This window comes from Lactuca sativa, chromosome 4 (genome assembly GCF_002870075.4).
Source record: "Lactuca sativa cultivar Salinas chromosome 4, Lsat_Salinas_v11, whole genome shotgun sequence".
NCBI classification, from domain to species: Eukaryota; Viridiplantae; Streptophyta; class Magnoliopsida; order Asterales; family Asteraceae; genus Lactuca; species Lactuca sativa.
This window is the reverse complement of record NC_056626.2, coordinates 42,479,659-42,501,230: the sequence shown is the minus strand read 5'-3', so window position 1 is coordinate 42,501,230 and position 21,572 is coordinate 42,479,659. Positions and strand designations below refer to the sequence as shown.

General features: G+C 33.6%; 2 protein-coding genes and 1 pseudogene across 4 annotated transcripts; 2 read left to right on the top strand and 1 right to left on the bottom strand.

Annotated features, from left to right (window-relative positions):
* Positions 1-4,567: 4,567 nt before the first annotated feature.
* LOC111914631 (helicase-like transcription factor CHR28) lies at positions 4,568-9,233 on the top strand. Of its 3 annotated transcripts, XM_023910326.3 has the most exons (9): positions 4,569-4,803; positions 4,962-5,047; positions 5,124-5,278; positions 5,374-5,517; positions 5,589-5,947; positions 6,059-6,130; positions 6,247-6,321; positions 6,405-8,258; positions 8,965-9,233. In XM_023910326.3, the coding sequence occupies exons 3-9, from the start codon at positions 5,194-5,196 to the stop codon at positions 9,073-9,075; spliced, it is 2,700 nt and encodes an 899-aa protein (XP_023766094.1). In that variant the 5' UTR covers positions 4,569-4,803; positions 4,962-5,047; positions 5,124-5,193; the 3' UTR covers positions 9,076-9,233. The 3 variants fall into 3 exon arrangements, with proteins under 3 accessions (XP_023766095.1, XP_023766094.1, XP_023766093.1); XM_023910327.3 differs by lacking the exon at positions 4,962-5,047 and having other exon boundaries at positions 4,568-4,803; positions 5,595-5,947; XM_023910325.3 differs by lacking the exon at positions 4,962-5,047 and having other exon boundaries at positions 4,570-4,803.
* An 8,991-nt stretch (positions 9,234-18,224) lies between these two features.
* Positions 18,225-20,355, top strand: LOC111914557 (helicase-like transcription factor CHR28; annotated as a pseudogene).
* Positions 20,356-20,540: 185 nt separating this feature from the next.
* On the bottom strand, positions 20,541-21,234 carry LOC111914556 (uncharacterized). The gene is made up of 2 exons (XM_023910270.1): positions 20,794-21,234; positions 20,541-20,603 (listed from the first exon to the last, which is right to left on the bottom strand). Exons 1-2 carry the CDS (start codon positions 21,232-21,234, stop codon positions 20,541-20,543), a joined length of 504 nt encoding a protein of 167 aa, XP_023766038.1.
* Positions 21,235-21,572: the final 338 nt, after the last annotated feature.

Genomic DNA, 21,572 nt, shown 5'->3' with positions numbered 1-21,572 from the left:
AAATCCGAAGCTCCACCCTTTACTGATCACTGCCCAAAGGAACTACTGATACCGACCCTAAAATTGGTCGACAAACCAAATGTTGCCCTCTTCTGTGGTATAGATTACAATCTATACCTATACCTACAAAGCTCAGCTATTGCACCCTGCCTCATCCACCAATAACCCAGGTCTCAAGTGTCCGCACCGCAGATCTCCATAACCAGTTCCTTAACCGCTCACGAATCGCCAATCTTCACAATTGACTACCCAGTTCTCCTACTCAAGGTTCGAACCATCACAAGTGGGCATACCAACAATTTACACCATAGACTGTTTCACCATGTACATCACACTTAATTAGGGTTTTCTTATGTGCCTAGTACGCCCAACGTACTAGGTGGTTCCGCTTAAATGTCACGCGCATGAGTACGCTAAACGTACGCCCAACGTACTCCACTGTCATCAATTTCAACTAAAGTACTTACCCTGCCAAATCATCAAACTGTCATCGCTTCCTCGACATAACCCCGATTCCCACGAACCTCATACCCTCGTATAGGTGACGAGATGCCCTAAGCTCCTAGCAACTCGTCACAACCCCGAGACTCCCTCATGCCCGATTTGCAGCCCATGAACCCTAATCACGAATGATCAGAAACAGGATGTTACCACTCGTATCCTGGTAGTGTCAGAAACTGATGAGGAGTCCAGGGCTGCACCTTAATTAAGGGTCAGAGATTAAACTGTCAATCCCTTAAACTATTGGTTAATTTTGTCAAGGACCAAACCTTATTGTTCCTAAGGGTTATAAGAATTTATATATATATATATATATATATATATATATATATATATATATATATATATATATATATATATAGAGAGAGAGAGAGAGAGAGAGAGAGAGAGAAAGAGAGAGAGAGAGAGGGGTAGGTAGGTTCAAATGTTTCTCACATCTATTGTATGCTAGAATGCACCAATAAGAATTTAGTAAACATTAAATGTATATTAAATGATATTCATGCTTATTATTCTTTTTTATAGAAACTAATTAAATTTGTCATTAATGTCAACAATAATATTTTTTCAGAATGAATTCGTATCTAGAAGAATAAGAGTGTATTCTAGTAGAACAAGAATATATTATACTAGAATACACTCTCATTTTTCATATTCATACAACTTTATTGTATTTTAAGTGAGTGAATACTGAAAGAATGTTACTGCTGACATAAAAACCTAGATACGAATTTATTCTGAAAGAATGTTATTGCTGACATTAATGACGAATTTAATTAGTTTCCATAAAAAGAAAATTAGAATTATGGATATAATTTAATATATATATATATATATATATATATATATAATTATGCAAATTATTTAATATCTATCTTTATTTAATTAAATAATTATTTAATTTTACTAAATTACTATTAGTGTATTCTAACATACAATAAATATAATAAACACATTAACATAACCCTGTATATATAAATGACCACTTTGTCGATAATTGGTTGTTCTAGACATTTTGGACTAACTTTATTGAAGTTCTTCTTTTTTTTTTTTTTTTTCCGGAAAGAACATTTTGAAATTAAAGATTTTCATATAAAAACATATTCTTAACTTTTAAAAATAAATCTGAAATCTGATTGAAATTTTTCATAATTTTGAAAAAATTACTCATTTATACTAAAATCTATCAAGAAGTCAAAAAATATAATGAAAAGAAATATATATATATATATATATATATATATATATATATATATATATATATATATATATATTTCTCACTTAATTGTTATCTTGGTAAAATAAAAAATAACATTTATTATAAACAAAAAGTGATTTTATTTTTATTTTTATTTGTACTTTTTTGTATAAACATCCGTATTTTATTTTATCTCTTATAGATAACAATTTCGAACTTAACCATGATTTTTAATATTTAATTTTTAACATTTACATAATTTATGTAATATTAAAATAAATTCTTCTTATAGTTTTTTATTTCTTATTTTTATAATTGTATGGTATATAAAAATAATATTAATGTGTACTTAAATTCAATATATTATGGATAAAGTTTTATAAAATCATTTAAATTTGCAAAAGGATAAATATTTGATTATTGAAATAAAAGCTTATGTATTGAAAAAATATATTTAAAGATATATTTTTTAAATGAAAACACAACTTGACAACTAAATATATTTTATAGAAATTTATATATATTTTTTGAAAATTATTAATTTAGAAATATAAATACTCTTATAATTTAAAAGTTAATGTTTTAGATTCTTCATGAGTTATTAAAATTTGAAGTAAAGGTGGTACAATCAAATTTGATAAGTTTTTGAAGCATTATTAAAGTTTTGCTTTTAATAAGATTGTAAGCCTATTTACATGATCATATAGTTTGGAAGACCAAAATTACATGGATTGTGTAATTGCTTTGAAGGAATTCAAATTTTAAACTCTAGGTTTTGTTGCTTCCTTATAAGCATGACATGAACTTTATGAATTACAAGAGTCTAAATAAATGTAACAAAACTTATTATCAATTCATGGGTTTAATAGGGTTATAAGTTAGCTTAATTATGTTTATGTAGGTGTCATATAACTCTTTTATAGCTTGAAAGAACTCGTGGGAAGATAACTTGCCCATATGAGGTGAGTACATTTTTATATAATCATTATGTACTTCATGACATTGTACTTTCATTTGTGTATTTTGGTATCACTAATTACAATGTAATATGTGTTACTATATTGACCTCTGTTAGTGATTTTAGTGTTATCAACATGTTTTAGTGTGATTATTATTACTATCAAGACATGCTAAATTATATTTCACTCACCGAGGTTGGAGGTACGGGATGCACACTTGGAGTGATAAATGTGAACTTGAAAATACGAGGGTCTGGGGGGCAGCACCCCTTGATGCAGGGTTCCAAGGGGCTGCAACCCCTTGGTGGGGTCTAGGGGCAACCCCTAATGGGGGGTCCAATGGGTAGAGCCCATGGCGGGGCTCGGGTCAGCTCCCCGAAACCTAAACGAATTTTTGTATTAGATGAGACTCCAACCATGCATGTTCTCGCCAAAAACACACTGATGACATCTTGATGATGTATGTGTCGGCTATGTCTAATAACTATCATGTTTTGGCGTAAATTTTGGTTTAACCGATTTTACACAACCTTTCCCTAAAGTATATATAACATATGAATGTTCCAGAAAAAGGGTTGAACATTCATATACTCGAAATTATATCATAATTTCTATATTTGTCAAGAACACATCAAGCAAGGTATTCCGTGTTTTCAATTCGAATTAGGCATGTAATTCAGATTGGTTTCTTCTTGGATTATCCTATTTTTGAATTCGTGTATCCCAAGCTATAAAGACAAATTATAGATTTCGAAAAACGTTTAATAAACACAAATCTTGAATCTATCCAAGTTTGTATTTATTGTTATTCTGAGCTCTTAATTTATAACAACTTCTTTATCTAATATATAAGTAAACGAGTTTTGATGATATAAGTAACGTCACTCGTTATCATGTTGCATCCCTCATATGTATTCTTATAAGATACAACAAAAGCATCACTGTGTATGTGAAAAATCTTGAGTACAATTTGCCAAGATAGTAATGAAACAAGGTTTCTTTGCTAATGTTAAATGCATATCCACTTTGTCATAATCGATGTTTTTACTATGAAAAATTAAATATCCTATTACATTTTTCTTACCAATCTTCTTCAGATCATCAAGTATGATAACGGAACACAACGAAATATATTATGCCTTTTAAAAAAAACCAAATATATCATACTCAAGTTAAATATAAGTAGAGGTATGATTGAGCCGCCAAGGTAAATATTGTCAAGCTTGAAACTCAATTTGCTTTAATTTTCAAGTCCATACTTAAGCTTGATAAAAGCTTTCGAGTTAGTTTCAACTCTACTTGATTAATTAACTAAAAAAATAAATTTACAATAATAGATACACCATTAATTTTATAGGCTCAATTTGATTCAGCTTGGATTATACTAGTCTACTAGATAATTGAACTCAAATGAACCAAATCTACTCTAATAAATGAAGGTTTTTTTGACACATGTCATTTTTTCTTCATTTGGACACATGACATTTTCTAGAATTGTTAAATTTTTTATTTTCCACTTGTCATTTTATTGTATTTTTCATTTTATTAAATTAAAATTCCAAATTTAATATGCAAAGTAATATATATGTAAGATATTTATTAGAAATGATTTATATATGTAATGTATTCAATACATTAAAATTTTATTAATTTTAATAATTTAAATTTTTTCTCATTTTTTATATAAATTCAAACTTTTCAAATTGTTAAAATTTCATATTTAATTTTTTTAAAATAAATCCATATAATTCATGAATTTTATACCTTATTAATTTCAAATATTTTTCGAATCAATATGGTTCGACTCAATTTTTTGGCTGGTCGTTAGATACTCGGTTGGACTCAACTCAATTTTTTGGCTGGTCGTTAGATACTCGGTTGGACTCATTTTTTGGCTCGTCATTTACTTTAATTTATTTACAGTATTATTTTCTTTTGGGAGCACCGTTTAGCTTCTCATGTACGAGAAAAGGGCGGTGCGGATTTGAAAGCCAAAACTTTGAGCAACAGTCATTTCAAAACCCGGGAAAATAAAGGGTTGTTCGCCTCTGGAATTACGGGATTTAGGGTTTTTCGGAGTGGAATCTTCAAGCCGAACAACTGCTAAAGATCAGTTATCATCGTGAAGTAAGCGAAAATCATCAGGTGCGGCGATCAATTTCTCCTTTTCTGTTCACATGTACAGTAGTAACACAACTTGACAAATGTGTATATATTTATGATTTTACAAATAGAGTTTTCTGTTATCCATCAAACCTATCTGCTTTTGGTGATATACTGATGTTTACGTTCTATCATCGTAGTTGGTTTATGGTTCATGTGAAACTACTCTCGTTATTGCAACGTGTTACACATTCCTTGTGGGTTGATTTGCAGTCGAATTACGAGGGTTTGTGAGGGAATCTGTTGATTTCTTTTTGGGGATTGCTAAATTTCGGCACTGAATCGTTTGTGTTGAATTGCAGGTTCGTTCACCATCTGGCACCATTTTGGAATTGATCTTGGTTAGGGAAAATAGATACTCGGGTGTCTGCAATGGCATCCATAGATGAGCCGGTAGTGAAGGCCAATACCAGGGTTCTTCCTTCATGGGGTTCTTCATCTGTGTCAAGTAATACAGGTAAATACATTCGCCTATAAATTGAAATCTCAAAGCCATACAAAACCTTTCTGTTATTATTCATGAATCATAACAAACATTTCTCTGTATTCCAGGTTCCCGTGGATCAACTAAAAAGCCCCCTCCTAAAAAAGAATCTGCTTTGAATACTCAAAAGCCTCAGTCTAGTAAAGTTTATAAAAATTCAAGATGGTATACAATCAGACATGACAATCACAAGAAAGCTCTTCTAAATCATGGTAAATGTGCTCCCTATAATATCTATATCAGTTTAAATAATACTTCTTACAGAAAATCACTATTATATTAGGTTCAGATTCTGTTGATCAGTTACCTCAGAAAGATGCCAAAAGAATGCTTCCATCATACCTTCAGAATCCGTCTTCTTCTAGTTCCAGGTCAAGCCTTCAAAGACATGAAAGTTATCCTGTTCCTGCATCATCAAGTCAAACAAAGTTTGACTTTCACCCACAAGACCATTACAGTTGGACCCACAATGATTTAGCTATGAAAAACAACCATGGCAGTAGGCTATTACCACCATCAATGAAGCCACCTGTGTCTGTTCCTTCTACAGCACATTATGCAGGGCAATCTGGTCATTCTCGCCCTGTGATTGTTGAAGAAACAGTTGGTGATGAGAGGCTGATTTATCAAGTTGCACTACGGGTATTAGACTAACCTTAACCTGTCTGTTATTCTGTTATCTTCCCTTTTTTTATATTGTACCTTTTGAATGACATATCATGCACTAAAATGGTATATTTGTTTTCTTATCAGGATCTTTATCAACCAACTATTGAAGCAACTTTACCTTATGGTCTTTTATCTATCCCTCTTTTCAAGCATCAGGTTTTGGATACACCTAATTACTGTCTTCTAACTTATGTGTATCTATTCTATACATTATACATATATGCAAAAGTTTAATTTTGGTTATTCCATGTGTTGTGATAATTTTCTTTCAGAAAATTGCATTGGCCTGGATGCTTGATAAGGAAAACAGTGTGGCTTGTTCTGGTGGAATTTTAGCTGATGATCAGGTTGCTAGCTTGTTATATAATCAACCTTTTATTTGTTTTAATGCATATAACTTTTTGATATGCTTTTATATTTTATTTCACAGGGACTTGGCAAGACTATTTCTGTTATTGCACTTATACAAGTGCAGAGATTTTCATCAAAACCAAAGTTAGAAGATCCTTGTGGTTCAGAAGCTGAATACTTGGATTTAGATGATGACAATGATAAACGCATCATGGATGAAGACTCTGATGAAAAGAAGTTAATAACTAAGGTTAAGAGTTCAAGGTCAGAAGAGGAATTTCACAATCGGAAGCCTCAAGGAGGTTCATTGGTGGTGTGTCCAGCTAGTGTGATGCGACAATGGGCTCATGAATTGGATGAAAAAGTTGCAGATGAAGCTAAACTTGAAGTTTTAATCTATCATGGCTTAAACAGAACCCATGATCCTGATGAACTAGCAAAATATGATGTAGTTCTCACAACATATTCCATTGTTGCAAGAGAGGTCCCAACCAAAGCTTTTGATGATGATGATGATGATTTTGATGATGATGATGAATTTGGTGATAAGAAAAGGAAACAGTCTCATGTTAGTAAGAAAGGAAAGAAGAAAGGAAAGAAGGGTAAAAAAGGTAAAGGGGCTCTTGCAAAAGTGAATTGGTTTAGAGTCATATTAGATGAAGCTCAAACAATAAAAAATTTCAGTACACAGGTATCTAATTCCTGCTGTGGACTTAGGGCAAAAAAGAGATGGTGCTTATCTGGCACACCTATACAAAACTCAATCGATGAACTTTTCAGCTATTTTAGATTCCTGAAATGCGAACCATATTCAAATTACAAATCTTTTTGCAACCTTATAAAGACCCCAATGTCCAAAAACACAAATCAAGGTAACAAGAAGCTTCAAGCTGTGTTAAAGACAATAATGCTTCGAAGAACAAAAGACACTTTGATTAATGGAAAACCTATCATCAACTTACCTCCAAAAACAATAAAACTGAAAGCTGTCGATTTCTCAAAAGAGGAACGCGCTTTTTACCTTAAACTAGAAGCCGAATCACGATCACAATACAAGGCATATCAAGCTGCTGGAACTGTGAGGCAAAATTACGCAAATATCCTTCTGATGCTTTTGCGCCTTAGGCAAGCATGTGATCATCCTTTACTTGTGAAAGGATTTAGTTCGGAATCAGTCAGTCAAGATTCTAAAAAAGTAACAAAGAATCTTCCAAAAGACACACAAGTTAAGCTTTTGAAGCTTTTGGAGACTTTGAATATTTGTCTTTTGTGCAGTGATCCACCTGAGGATGCTGTTGTTACTATATGTGGACATGTTTTCTGTCAACTGTGTTTATCTGAGTATTTAACAGGGGATGAATTTGACAACACGTGCCCTTCATTTAATTGCAAAACTCAGATCGGTGATGATGTTGTGTTTAGCAAAGCCACCTTAAGGAGCTGTGTACATGATGATGATGATGATGATAGGATTGATGATGAGAGTTGTTTGGTTTTTGAGAATGATTATGCTTCTTCCAAAGTCAAAGCGACTCTGGAGATCATTCAGACTCATTGCAGCAGATCAAATATAAAAGCGATTGTATTCTCTCAGTGGACAAGAATGTTGGATTTGGTGGAAGCATCGCTGAGTCAGCATTGTATAGAATACAGGAGGCTTGATGGATCAATGTCTCTAGTGTCAAGGGATATGGCAGTTAAAGAGTTCAACACTGATCCTGAGGTGATTGTGATGCTGATGTCATTGAAAGCTGGGAATGTTGGGCTAAACATGGTTGCAGCATCTCATGTGATTCTTTTGGATCTTTGGTGGAATCCGGCTACTGAAGATCAAGCTATTGATCGAGCTCATAGAATTGGTCAAACTCGTCCTGTTACTGTTTCAAGGTTGACTATTAAGGATACAGTTGAGGACAGGATTCTTGCACTCCAGGTATATTATAATTATATTTATATTTATATTATAGTAGGGTTATCACTGAATTTGGGAAAGAAACTTATCAAGTTGCCAACAAACGGATTTTGTTTTTTAAAAGAGTATCCAACTCATGTTTTCTGTATGTTTCACAAGTTGAAGTGTTGAACAGGTCATCATTGTATCCAACTCATAGATTTTTTTTATAACATTTAAAAAAGAAAACTTTTGTTAAAGATAAGTCATATGAAAGTGTAAAAAAAGTTATGTAAAGCAAGTTTAAATGTTGGATTTTAAAAATTGTAAAAAGGGCTTATGAACTTTTAGTTAAAATGTATAAAATAGTTTATTGCAAGTAGTAAATTTTTCTATACAAAGTTGCAAAAATGTTGTAATTTTTTTCCTTCAAAATCTGTAAAAAATTAAGAAAACAAATCGTGAAAAAGATTGTAAAAATTTCTTACAAAAGTTGTAGAAAAATAAATTTGTAAATTAAACTAAATTTGGGATGAATTTGTAATTATTTTAAATGTCCGGACCAAATTCTTAATAAAATTTAAAATCTGGGCCAAAAGTATAAAATTAGAAAGATGGGTGACCTATTCAAGTCTAGAACAATTGGTATTGAGTCGAGCTTTCTTTAAACCAGAATGATGAATGAATCATACAACAAAAGCACCTGAGTGTGGTGGTGATGTGATTTAATATTTAATTATTTATGCAGGAAGAGAAGAGGAAAATGATTTCTTCAGCTTTTGGTGAAGATCAAAGTGGAAGCTCAGGGCCTCGACTAACTGCACAGGATCTTAAATATCTGTTTATGGGTTCTCATTAACTTTCTAATTATCTAATTATCTAATATCTACCACCTGTCTGTGGCTCTGTTTATTTTGGGCATAACATAATGGCATTTTGTTTAGAATGTAGTCAGCCCTGTAATTGTAAATACTCGGTGTATACTTGTTCTTTATGCATATCAAAAGTTTTTTTTTTTTTTTTTGAAAAGAGCCAAAGCTCAGCAAACTTTATTAAAAAGAATAAAAGAATACAAATAAAAGAAATTATCCAGAACTAGCTACATACATCCAACCTATCCATAACCAACATCCTAACCATTTTCTAAACACCATAACTAAAATCCTTTTACCCCAATAAACCCTATAAACCATTAGACTAATCCAATGACTTATTGAATGTGGGAAAAAAGGTAACTTCGGCCCCTTGCATAATCCATACCACTCATTAACCTCAAAACAAATGCAAGGGGTAAGGCCCTTAACAAAACCCACAGTCCAAGAAATAAGTCTAATGACTGTACACCCATAAATCCACAGCTTTCAAAAATCCAAGTTGAAATTTACAAATAAACCAAATAACTCTCATCAAATTCCATGGCAAGTGTCTTAAAGACATAATCCGAAGACTCCTGCTACAGTTCAGCAGATCAATCCAGCAGCTCATCATGATACGCATCTGCACAGCAACCAGTAATAAAATCCTACTATTCTTCACTTTCCATTTGTTCAGCCTCAACCCATTATGCACAGGAACATTCCACTGAAAAGAATTCCTGCAAAAAATGAACAAAACACAGAACAAAACTCCACTGATCCACCAAACTTTCAATTCAAGTTGCATACTAGACATGGCATCAATCACATTGCTTCAAATTTTATCTGAAGGCACCTGAAAAAATGTCTTTTGTAATTTGAATTACAGCCTTGGAATTTATAAAATGGTGCACCATAGTGCCACTAGAGCAAAAAAAAAATGTGAGGGATTGGCCACTAGAAATGAGGTTCTTATGAAAAATGACCAAAATTTTCTTAGATTTGGAAAATGACCATTTTGTCTAGAAAACCATGTTATAGAATCTAGAGTATTTACCTTTGTTTTGGATTGTTTGAAAGTAGTTGAGACATGCCATAAAGTTTTGCTGTAATATAAGAGCATCTACACCGAGTCTTGCAAACCCCTTTCCAAACCAAATTGAATGCCACATGGGATAAATCTTTTCAGACCATCCACATCAGTGCAATACCAATCATCTTTCAATTGTGCCATATCATCATTTGCAATACCACATCACCATTTGCAATAAACACTTGCAACAATGAAATATCAAACACTCTTTCAAAGGTGGCCCCCACTGACACATCAACAACAACCTTTTATATATATATATATATATATATATATATATATATATATATATATATATATATATAATATCTTAAATGTTATTTTTGTTTTTCTATTTTGAAAAGTATCCCTACAATTTTTTTGAAGTTAATGATAAAAAAAAGTGCATGTTTAGATTTAACAAATTTAATGAATTTAATACTACAATATAATGTATAGTTATGTTACTAAACATAAAAAAAACTAGATCAAAATCTTGACGAAGTCATAAAAGGAAAAGCATAGACAATTACTTAATTACAACCATTTGAAATTAAAAATAATTGCAAGGAGATAAAAGACAAGAGAGATATACGCCAGTAAAATAATATAATAAATTAATTAAAATACTATGGGTCTCCTTGCAATGCCCTTTCAGCAGTTGAAAGAAGTCTTTCTACATGACTTTCAAATAATGAGTATGTGGCTTTGCAATTTGGTTTGAAAGATCCGATGTGGATGCTCTCATAGTCTACAAGGCTTGTAAAGGCAAACTCTATGTTCCACATGTATATTTAAAATTTAATACAAATGAAATCTTTGATTTTCTAAATATTTTATCAAAACTTATTTTGATTTTAAAATGAAAGACAGACCAATTAAAACATGATCACACTAGAAATATTGTACCTATATTGTCCTGATTAAATATAAAACAAATATTAAAACTATATTAAAAAAAAAAAGAATGAGTGATTATTTTTATGTAAATAACATTTTTCTGTTAGAACTTTTGTTAAGTTATTTATTTATTTATATATTTTTTCTAAATTGGTAAATTCATCTTATCAAAATTATTTAGTATTATCTTAAATATATGGTTCTTGTTTTTTTTTTCTTCAGGAACCAATATATATATATATATATATATATATATATATATATATATATATATATATATATATATATATATATATATATTTGTTGAGGTGTAAGTGGGGACATTTTTGAAAGAGTATTGTTATTGTAGTGGTGTGAGATGTATTTGAAAAACTGATGTGACACAATTAAAAGATGAGTGACGTAGATGACATAACATGACAGAAAAAATGTATCCTAAACTATCTATGGTTCTTTAAGAGCTGCAATTGGTGATTGTTGATTATATTCGTATTGATGGGTGGTTCATTCAAACCTAATGTACGATCGACAAAATGAGAATTGAATTTTGGAATTAAGAAGGAAGGGACAAAGCAACCATGTAGGGGGAGGATGGGAGTGGACCAAGTTTAAAGTACAAGAGGTAAGACTAAAAGAAAAGGAACACTTCTTTCTATAAGACTGAAACTTACCCCAAACATGATAAAGAAAAACATTTTTTTTTGTGAGTGTGATTAATGAAATGTTACGTTTCATGGAAATTGGTAAAGCCTTGGGATATGAACAGTGGCGGAGCTTCAACATATATTGGGGGGGGGGGGGGGGAATATAATGTGTATAAAAATTGGTGAACAGAGGGGCCAAAGCCAAAATTTTATATTTTTGGGCCTAATATGTATAAAATCAAAGTATAGGGACTATTTCTAATAAAAAAATAGAGGGGATCACAGCCCCTCTTGGCCCTAACAATCCTCCTCCCCTGGATATGAAGTGAAGGATTTTTTTTTTTTTTTTGAACTGGCAATATATTAATAAAAAAAAGAAATAACCCCACTAGCAAGTAGCTAGTAGAGGTGTTTGTCAACAATACATCAACAAAGTAAAGGGGAAGAAATCCATACTCTCCAATCTATACTATCATTGGCTCCACTATTTTTAACCTACACATATGTCAACGATTTCACATCCCCCATTATCCTCTCCAAATTCAATGAATTTTTTTTTTAAAAAAATTCTATCATTACGGGCTTTCCATAAACACCATATAGCTCCAAATAAGATCGTCGTTAATCTTCTTCTCTTCTTAGGACAATTGCCCCATCTAGATGCATAATCGATAATGTCCGATACCGAATGAAAGTCCATCCCCGGTAATCCACACCAGTGAAGAATCATTCGCAATACGTTCCTCGCCAATGAGCATGTTACAAGGATATGGTCACCAGTTTCTTCTCTCGTATTACATACACCACAAACAATTGATTCCAATGCAACACCTCTGGTACTGAGTGCTGCTGCCGAGGGTATTCGACTTTGTTTTGCTCTCCAAATAAATCCCAATACTTTTAATGGGATCATTTTTAGCCACGGGAAGTTCCCATCACAAACCGGGAAGTATGCTCTTTCGGTTCTGTCATGTAGGGCTGAAAAGGTTTTAAAAGATTAGAGTAAATTGCAAAATTGGTCCATGCGGTTTACCAAAGAGTACAGTTTTGCACCAATTTTTTTTTCATGTACGGATGGTCCAAAATTGGGACTTCGATGCAAAATTGTTCCCTCGACTTAACTATCTTTATCTTTATCCAGTTAAGTTTGTCACATGCTACTCATGTGAGGGCATATTTGTCATTTATGCCCTTATAATTTACATTTTTCAGATTTTTTAATTGTTATAATACTTCAATTATTAAAAATTATAAATTATAAATCCACACCACCACTGTCCTCTCCCTGTCACCATAAACCACCGATATCACCGAAAACCACCGCCACTACCGCCATTCTCACCGAAAACCAACGCTGACACCACCATTGTCATTGGGAACCACCACCAGAAAACACGCGAAACGACCTTACCCAAACCACATTTACCGACGCCGTCACCTACCCAAACCACCTTCACCGACACCTTCCTTCATCTTTCGATGTTCAGGGTTTTTAACCACAATCACTACCAATCACTATCGGTCAACGACGCCACTTCCACCCTAACATCGTCTGGACCGAGAAGGCTATAGCCGGAGAAGACGAATCGAGCTATAGATCTGGACTATGGCACTAGGGTTTCCTCCCACCACATGCACCTGTGCTTGTGGACGTGATTTGAGTGAGTTTGTGATGGTTTATTATATATACAGGAAGAAAAGAGGAAATCGCATGCTTCAGTTTTTGATCGAAGTGGAATCTCATTGTCTCATTTAACTGCACAAGATCTCAAATTTCTGTTTATGGGGACACTCCTTGACTAACTTTCTAAATCATCTGCCTCTTTTGGCTTTTGTTATAACAAAATGATTGCTGGTTTTTGACCATAATCGCAAAATGGCATTTTGTATTTTGTGTGCAAAATGCAAATCCAATCAAACCAACCATGTAGCTGTACACGTATATATATTGGCTTTGTTGTTAGTCTTGATTTCCTTTTGCGTTTTAATAATTGTTTGTCGGGAAATCTTCAGAAAAGTCCTAAAATTTTAGTCTAATTTATGAAAAAGTCTCAAACTAAATTTTATTTATAGAAAAGCACAGAATATCGGTTAAAACTTCGAAAAAACCCTTTTCGGCAGGTTTCACAGATTTTGCCGGTATTATGTCTTTTTTCGTTAGTTTGCTCAAAATTTTGGGACTTTTCCAAAAATTACATAATAACCATAATATTGGGACTTTTTTTGAAAATTACCATGAAATTAATGGATATTATTATTAACAAATTATTTATAAACATAAAAAATATTTTTATTATAAAAAAAGAAAATACATTTGTTGCTAATTTCTAGGAATAAATTGGTGGTTTAAGTACTCTATTGCTTCTTGACCACTCAAACTCTCTACGTTCTTCCTATGCATTGTTGTGTGTATGATGGTGAGATGAACTTAGTTAGCATTCCTCTAATGTTGGTGTTCCTCTTATGTTGTTTAACCTAACTACCAACCAACATTCATACCTTATATGTTAATAACCATTGGCTAACACACATCTATAAATTTTGAAAAGTGAACCGTGAATGATAATTTAATGGAAACAAGTGAAGAGTTATTATCTATTTAACTTGTCATTCAAAATTTACTTTTCACTATCGATAGATGTCCGTAACTTTATGGGTGTTACCGGGTAATGTTTAGAGGTTAGGTGGTAGTTAGGTTAAAGAACATAATGAAAAATCTATATGTTCGTGTAATGATATTTTCTGATAACACGTGATCATATAGCATCATGCCTAATAGCAAGTAGACACTTATTGATTGTGTATTAATAAATATTATCAACTCTTGTATTGGTCACGCCTAACAGAGTACTTCTCACTATGACACCCACAACGATACATAGGAAGAACATAGAGACCTTGAAGTGGTCAACAAACAATAGAGAAGTACATAATCAACCATTCTATTCTTAGAAATTAGCAACAAATGTATTTCCTTTGTTTATAATAAAAAAAATTATGTTTATAATGATTTGTTAATACTAATATCCACTAATTCCATAGTAATTTTCAAAAAAGTCCCAATATTTTTGTTATCGGGTAATTTTCAAAAAAGTCATAATATTTTGAGCAAACTAACGAAAAAGAACAGAATACCGGCTAAATCTACGAAACCGGCCAAAAAGGGTTTTTTCGAAGTTTTAGCCGGTATTATGTGCTTTTCTATAAACAAAAAATAGTTCGGGACTTTCATAAATTAGATTAAAATTTTAGGATTTTTTTGAAGATTTCCCTTGTTTGTCTGCACTAAATCTTATTAAAATGCACCTGGTGAGAACATCCTTTCTGGAAGGATGACTTGTATCACTGTCTTCAGGGCCGTTCCAAACATATTTTGGGCCCAAGGCGAGAGAAAAAAATAGGCCCTTAAAAAACACAAATGTCATCAAGTTGTTTTTTATAATAAATCAATAATTAAAAGAAAATTATTTATATTATCTTCTAAATATAACAATTTTCATAAAAAAATTTGGGCCCCTTTAAAAGATAAGCCCTGGACGGTCGCCCCTATCGCCAACCCTCTGGGACGAGCCTGACTGCTTTATTGGTTACTTCTTTGGGATTTTTAAAGGCAATACAACAAGTTCCTATATAAACAACAAAACAATTGTTCATGTTCTACAACATTATTATTATTGTTATTTTCAACCATAAGATTGTTAAGAGATATGGTAATTTTTTTTTTTTTTTGAATTTTTGACAATATCGATGCACAATTAAAATTAGGAAACACCATTCATGGATGTCACCCTGCCAATAACCGGTTCCACAACCAATATTTAGCAAAAAAGAGTGATTTTCATGCTTTAACCTGTAATCATACTAATCATACTTAGGTGGGTTGATTCCTCTTTAATTACCACTAGGCAACTGCATCTTAGGAGAAAAGAAAACCAACACTCAAGTTCAAAAGAAGCACACTACCCCATGAAAGATAACCTAGAACACACAAACAACAACAATTGTAAGGTTATATACGTCATCCGTTTGCACCATTTATCTAACAATTTAGCGGCTGAAATGACAATTGAAATAGTTAAATAGTCATACGAAGGAAGAGAGTTTTAGCTCACATCAAGATCCTTCTGCATGGTTTTGTTGGAACTTTGCTCTATAAAATTACAATATGGGACTTATCCCACATTGGTGGAAGAGGAAACCTTTTCTCACCTTATAAGGCTTGTCCCACTCATTTATTCAAATGGACCAAGTAATGGGTTAAGCAAATTGGGTTTGGGTTGTGGTGTTGGACTAGTCTAATTGGGCTAGTAGTAGGCTTGGATTATTAAATATTAATGGTCAAAGATAGGGCCTTGGGGCTCTTGGGCTCTTCTTGACTAAATAATATTTTTTAATATATAATCCGAAATTAATTAGTCCTTAATTAATCCTTTTATTAATTCAGTGAAAAATAAATTCTGTTAAATAAAGGATTAACTGCAGACAGTTTTTGGCAGTTAATTTCGGTTGGTGGTTTACAACCACCATTAACAGCCTATAAATGAAAGGATCTGGACAGAATTTGAGGGCCAATAAACACACAAACTTTCTCTCAAAAAATCGTCTATCTTTCCAAAGGGATCATGGTGAATTTCGACAGATTCAAGATCTGTTCTTGAATTGGATTGTTGTATCCTCAAGACAGACCCATCCCAGGGAAATTTCTGTCTTAGGACACTGCTAAAGCAGGCCTCAATCTCTACAATTTCGTGGTTATATTTCTGTGTTATCATCAAACAAGTATGTTTTCTGTAATTTTGATTCTTGTATGTTGAATATATCTGAATTTAGTTTATTTTATTTCATTACCTTGTTGATTGTGTACTTCTGTAATAACATTGATCTTGTTTCTTGGAAGCTTCTTTCCAGTCATGCATGGCAAGATAATCTTCTTCAATCTCTTCTCTAGTCAGCATGATCAATAATTTAGGTCTCTCGTTTTGTGGATCCTCACATATCATGTTCTTTGAACTGAGTTTGAGTTTTCAATTTCTATAGGGACCTTACAAGTGGAAGCCTTGGATCCATGGTCACCTACAGCCGAATTAGCTTCCTCTAATTTGGCTGGTTTAGACTTGATATCAACCTTAGTGGATTTGGAGCTGTTGTGGTTCATGAACCGGGGTGCACCCTGTGGGAGTCGTTGGTTTCTCTCCTTACTAGGCCACTTTAATTCATCTGGCATGTTAAAGTTATGTAGCTTCTTGTTGAAGCTTTAGGTAGGCATTTTGTTCTAAAAACATGAAAAGTAGAATCAAGATACAAACAATACAATGGAAAGTGTTATAAAATAAGGACAAGCCCATTGGCGATTTCTAGTCATGATAGGATTGCAACTCAAAATCAACAAGTTGTGATAAAATGTGGTGATGGCGGTGGCGGTATCAACAAGATGATGGTTGTGATGGTGGTAGCGATGATGAGGAAGTGGTGTTGATGGTGGTTTGGTGATTGTGGCAGTGGGGGTGGTGGGTGGGTGTGTGTTTATGGGAAGTGAGGGCATTGAGGCTTGGAAGTAGGCAGTGAGTATATGTTTATATTTTAGAAAAAAAATAGAATTAGAAAAATATGAAAAAAAAATAATAATGGGTTTTCTAAGTTCTTTGTAATTTTGAAATTTTTTCATTTTCTATGGAAATTTTAGAAAAATTGTTATTTATTTATTATTATTTTTTTTTTGGAAAACGGCTCATTTTCCTTACTAACTTATGTGGAATTTGTATTTTTTATTTATTATTTTTAAATGCGATGGCACAAATCCCCCCGTTGTCCTCATTGCCATAACCGCGATGGGAACTGAAGAGTCATGCTGCTAATCCAGTCGCTACAATTTGCCATAAATAGTTCGTCCGTCGTCGTATCAGGAGCGGCGACTAACCTTTCTCTTTCTCCTCATATCACAACTTGTCAAATGTATGTACATGATTTCACAAATAAAGTTTCCTGTTGTTATATATCAATTCAATTCCATTTGTAGAATCGACGACCATCTGATTTCTTCGTTACAAACCGACTTGTATCATTGTAGTTGGAGTTGCTTTTTTTGCTTGTAACGTTTCACTTTTGGAATTGTTAATCTTTTGGGGATTACAAAATTTGGGCACTGAAGCATTGTTATTTAGCTGCAGGTTGGTTTAGCATTTGATACCATTTTGGAATTGGTCGTGGAAAGGGAAGGTCGCCAGTTGCCCTTGAGAGGCTGAATTATCTACTGATCAGTTGTCTCTGCAATTTTAGTACAAAAAATTTCCGATCGAAGAACCCTGACTATGTTTCAGCTGCAGTTGCCCTTGAGAAGCGTACGTACTGACATTATGGGTATTTATTTATCTGAGCATCGTTACATCTTACAAGCCGCTTTGACATGGACGTAGTGAGATCTGTTTTCGGGTCTCTTTTTCTATATGGTAGACTAGGAGTCTTGCCTAATTAGATATGCCAAGAGATCTGCCACAACGAACAATATGTTTTCTTGATCTTCATGTGATTATTCTGTGTAATGAGAAAGGATTTAGTGATAAAACTTTTCTACATATCAACAAAGGAGTCGATTTTCAGTGAGCTAAAGTTAGAATCAAATTTTGATGATTTTCAGAATTTTAGACGACCAATGAAAGAAGCAACTTTACCTGAAGGTCTTTAATTTGTCTGTCTCTCTATTCAGGCACCAGATTCTGGATACATCTAATTTCTAATTTGATGGTTCCATGCGCATGTTACGATAATTTCCTTCCAGAAAATTGCATTGGCCTGGATGCTTGAGAAGGAAAACAGCATACTTTGTTGTGGTGGAATTTTGGCTGATGATCAGGTTATTAGCTTGTAATAGTGTGAACATATGATTTTTCTTACATTAATCATGTATCTCTTTCACAGGGCCTTGGCAAGACTGTTTCTGTTATTGCACTTATACAGATGCAGAAATCGTTATTGATTCCAAAAATGGCAGATCCTTGTGTTTCAAAAGTTGAAATCTTGGATTTATATGTTGAAGTTAAGTAATAAGGTGAGTAGCTCAGGTTGTGCACAAGAGTTTAACAATCGGAAGCCTCCAGCAGGCTCATTGATTGTGTGCTTCAGCATTGGGCTGGAGAATTGAATGAGAAAGTTGCAGATGAAGCTAAACTTGAAGTTCTAATCTATCATGGAGGAAACAGGACTAAAGATCCTGATGAACTAGCAAAATATGATGTAGTTCTCACAACATATTCCATTGTGGCAAGAGAGGTCCCAGTCAAACCTTTTCATGATGATGATGATGATGATGATCCATAATTTGGTAATAAGAGAAATTAAGAAGCGGAAGAAGTTATTGAGGGCACTCTTGCAAAAGTGAATTAGTTGAGGGTGATATTAGATGAAGCTTGTACAATAAAAAATCGGAATTCTGGGGTTGCAAAATCGTGTTGTGGTCTTAAGGCAAAAAAGAGATGGTGCTTATCTGGAACACCTATACAGAAGTCAGTTGATGAAGTGTTCAGCTATTTTAGATTCCTGAAATAAATGCAAACCATATTCAAACTACAAATCTTTTTGCAATCAAATAAAGTTACCAATAATATACAGCAGCTCAATAATAGGTTATAGTAAACTTGAAGCTGTGCTAAAGACAATAATGCTTCGCCGGACAAAAGGTGATTTTCTGTGTCTTCTTGCCTCTCTTGAAGCTTATTGAATGTGTATTAGCCATCCTAACTGTTCTTAATGGGAACGATTTGTTTGCTGAACTTTGAAATCGTTTCCCTTAGCTCAATCTTAATAACTCTTTTCTTAATGACAGCATATACATATGCCTTAGGCTTCTTTAGTTATCTTTTTTGGGTTTGTCTAGCAGCTGACATTCTTGTCTAGCAGTAGACAAGAATGCTGGACATGGTTGAAGTTTCACTGAAGTAGCGTTGCATACAATACCAGAGAGTTGATCATTCAATGTCTGTAGTCTCCTGGGACAAGGCTGTATTAAAATATAAATGTTGCAGGTGGTTATTATGCTGATGTCATTGAAAGCTGAGATTGTTGATCTGAACATGGTTGCAGCATCTCATCGATCTTATTCTTTTAGATGTTTGGTGGAATCCAGGTATTGAAGATGAAGCTTTTTACCTAGCTCAAAGGATGGGACACACTTGTTCTTTCACAGTGTTGAGAATAACTATCAAGGACACGGTTGAAGACAGGATTCTTGCACTCCAGGTATGAATATGATTGATAGATCTCCATATAATATGTGTTAAAAAAATTCTGCTTATATCAGCTTTCTAATTATTTGGTTTAATTCATGTGATGGTTGGTGATTTATTTGTATATGCAATGCAAGGAAGAAAAGAGGAAATTGCATGCTTCAACTTTTGGTGAAGATCGAAGTGGAATCTCAATGGCTCGTTTAAATGCAGAAGATCTCAGATATTTTTTTTTGAGGTGGGGGTGGGGGTGGGGGGCACTCCTTAACTAACTTTCTCAATCATCTGCCAACAAAATGGTTACTGCTGTCTTTTTGTCGTTTAATAACTAACTGTCTGCACCAAATCTTATTAAAATGCATCTGGTATGTATTATTGTATAAAAATATAGTTGTTGAGTCTTTGGAATTTTTAAAAGCAATACAACAAGTTTATGCAAAACTAAAAAAAGTAAGCACCGTTCACAGATGTCACCCTGGCAAAGGGTGATTTTCAGGCTTGAACCTGTAAATGTAATCATACTTGTGGCGTATTGACTTATTCCCTCCTTTCCACTAGGACAAGCATTCATGTTGGGAGAAATATTAAACTGACACCCAAGTTCAAAACAAGAAGAATACTACATACTACATGCACTAATACTTCTTAGCTAGATTCTCAGCATTCCGGCCCTCCAGTGAAACCCCAGGAAATATAACCTATACAAGAATAACACCAATAACACGATTAGATTACCAGCCAAAATCTTAACAAGTTGTAGAATATACTCAAAATGCAAGGGCTTTAATCCAACTATTGCATGTAGCTAATTATAATCATTTTAAACAAAATTTGTGTGAGGCTACGTCACCCTTTTGCACTACACGATGGAAGAGAGTTTTAGCTTACATCAAGATCCTTCTTCATAGTTTTGTCCCTCTTCATTTTGTTTCTTGGAAGCTTTTTTCCAGTCATTGCAAGATAATCTTCTTCAATCTCTTCTCTAGTAAGCGTGATCAATAATTTTGGTTTCTCGTTTTCTGGATCATCACACATCTTGTTCTTAGAAACCGAGTTTTCACCTTCTGAAGGGACCTTAGAAGAGGAACCCTTGGATCCATGGTTACCAGCCGGATTAGGCTCCTTTAGTTTGGCTGGTTTAGACTTAATATCAACCTCAGTGGATGTGGAGCTGTTGCTGTGCTTCATGAACCGAGGTTGCTCGGAGATAGGTGGTGTTCTCATGGGTGCACCCCTTGGGAGCCGTTGGTTTCTCTCCTTACTAGGCCACTTCAATTCATCTGGCATGTTAAAGTAATGTAGCTTCTTGTTAAAGCTTGAGGTAGGCATTTTGTTCTAAAACCATGAAAAGTAGAATCAAGATGCAAACAATACAATGGAAAGTGTTATAAAATAAAGACAACCCGATTGGCGATTTTAAGTCACAATGGGATTGCAAAAAAAATCAACAAGTTGTGATAAATGTGACAGGAATCATGCATATTCATATGCGCGATTGTTACTCACAAATGCCCGTGTCACATGTAGCGATCCCCTCTTGCCATTTCATTCGTATAACGGGCAAAAAACAAGCGTTACTCGTGGGAACCAGTAAAAAAGCATGCTCCATTCATAATTCCAAGTCATAGTCATTAGATTTGAATTTGAAGTGGTGCAGATCATTTGCC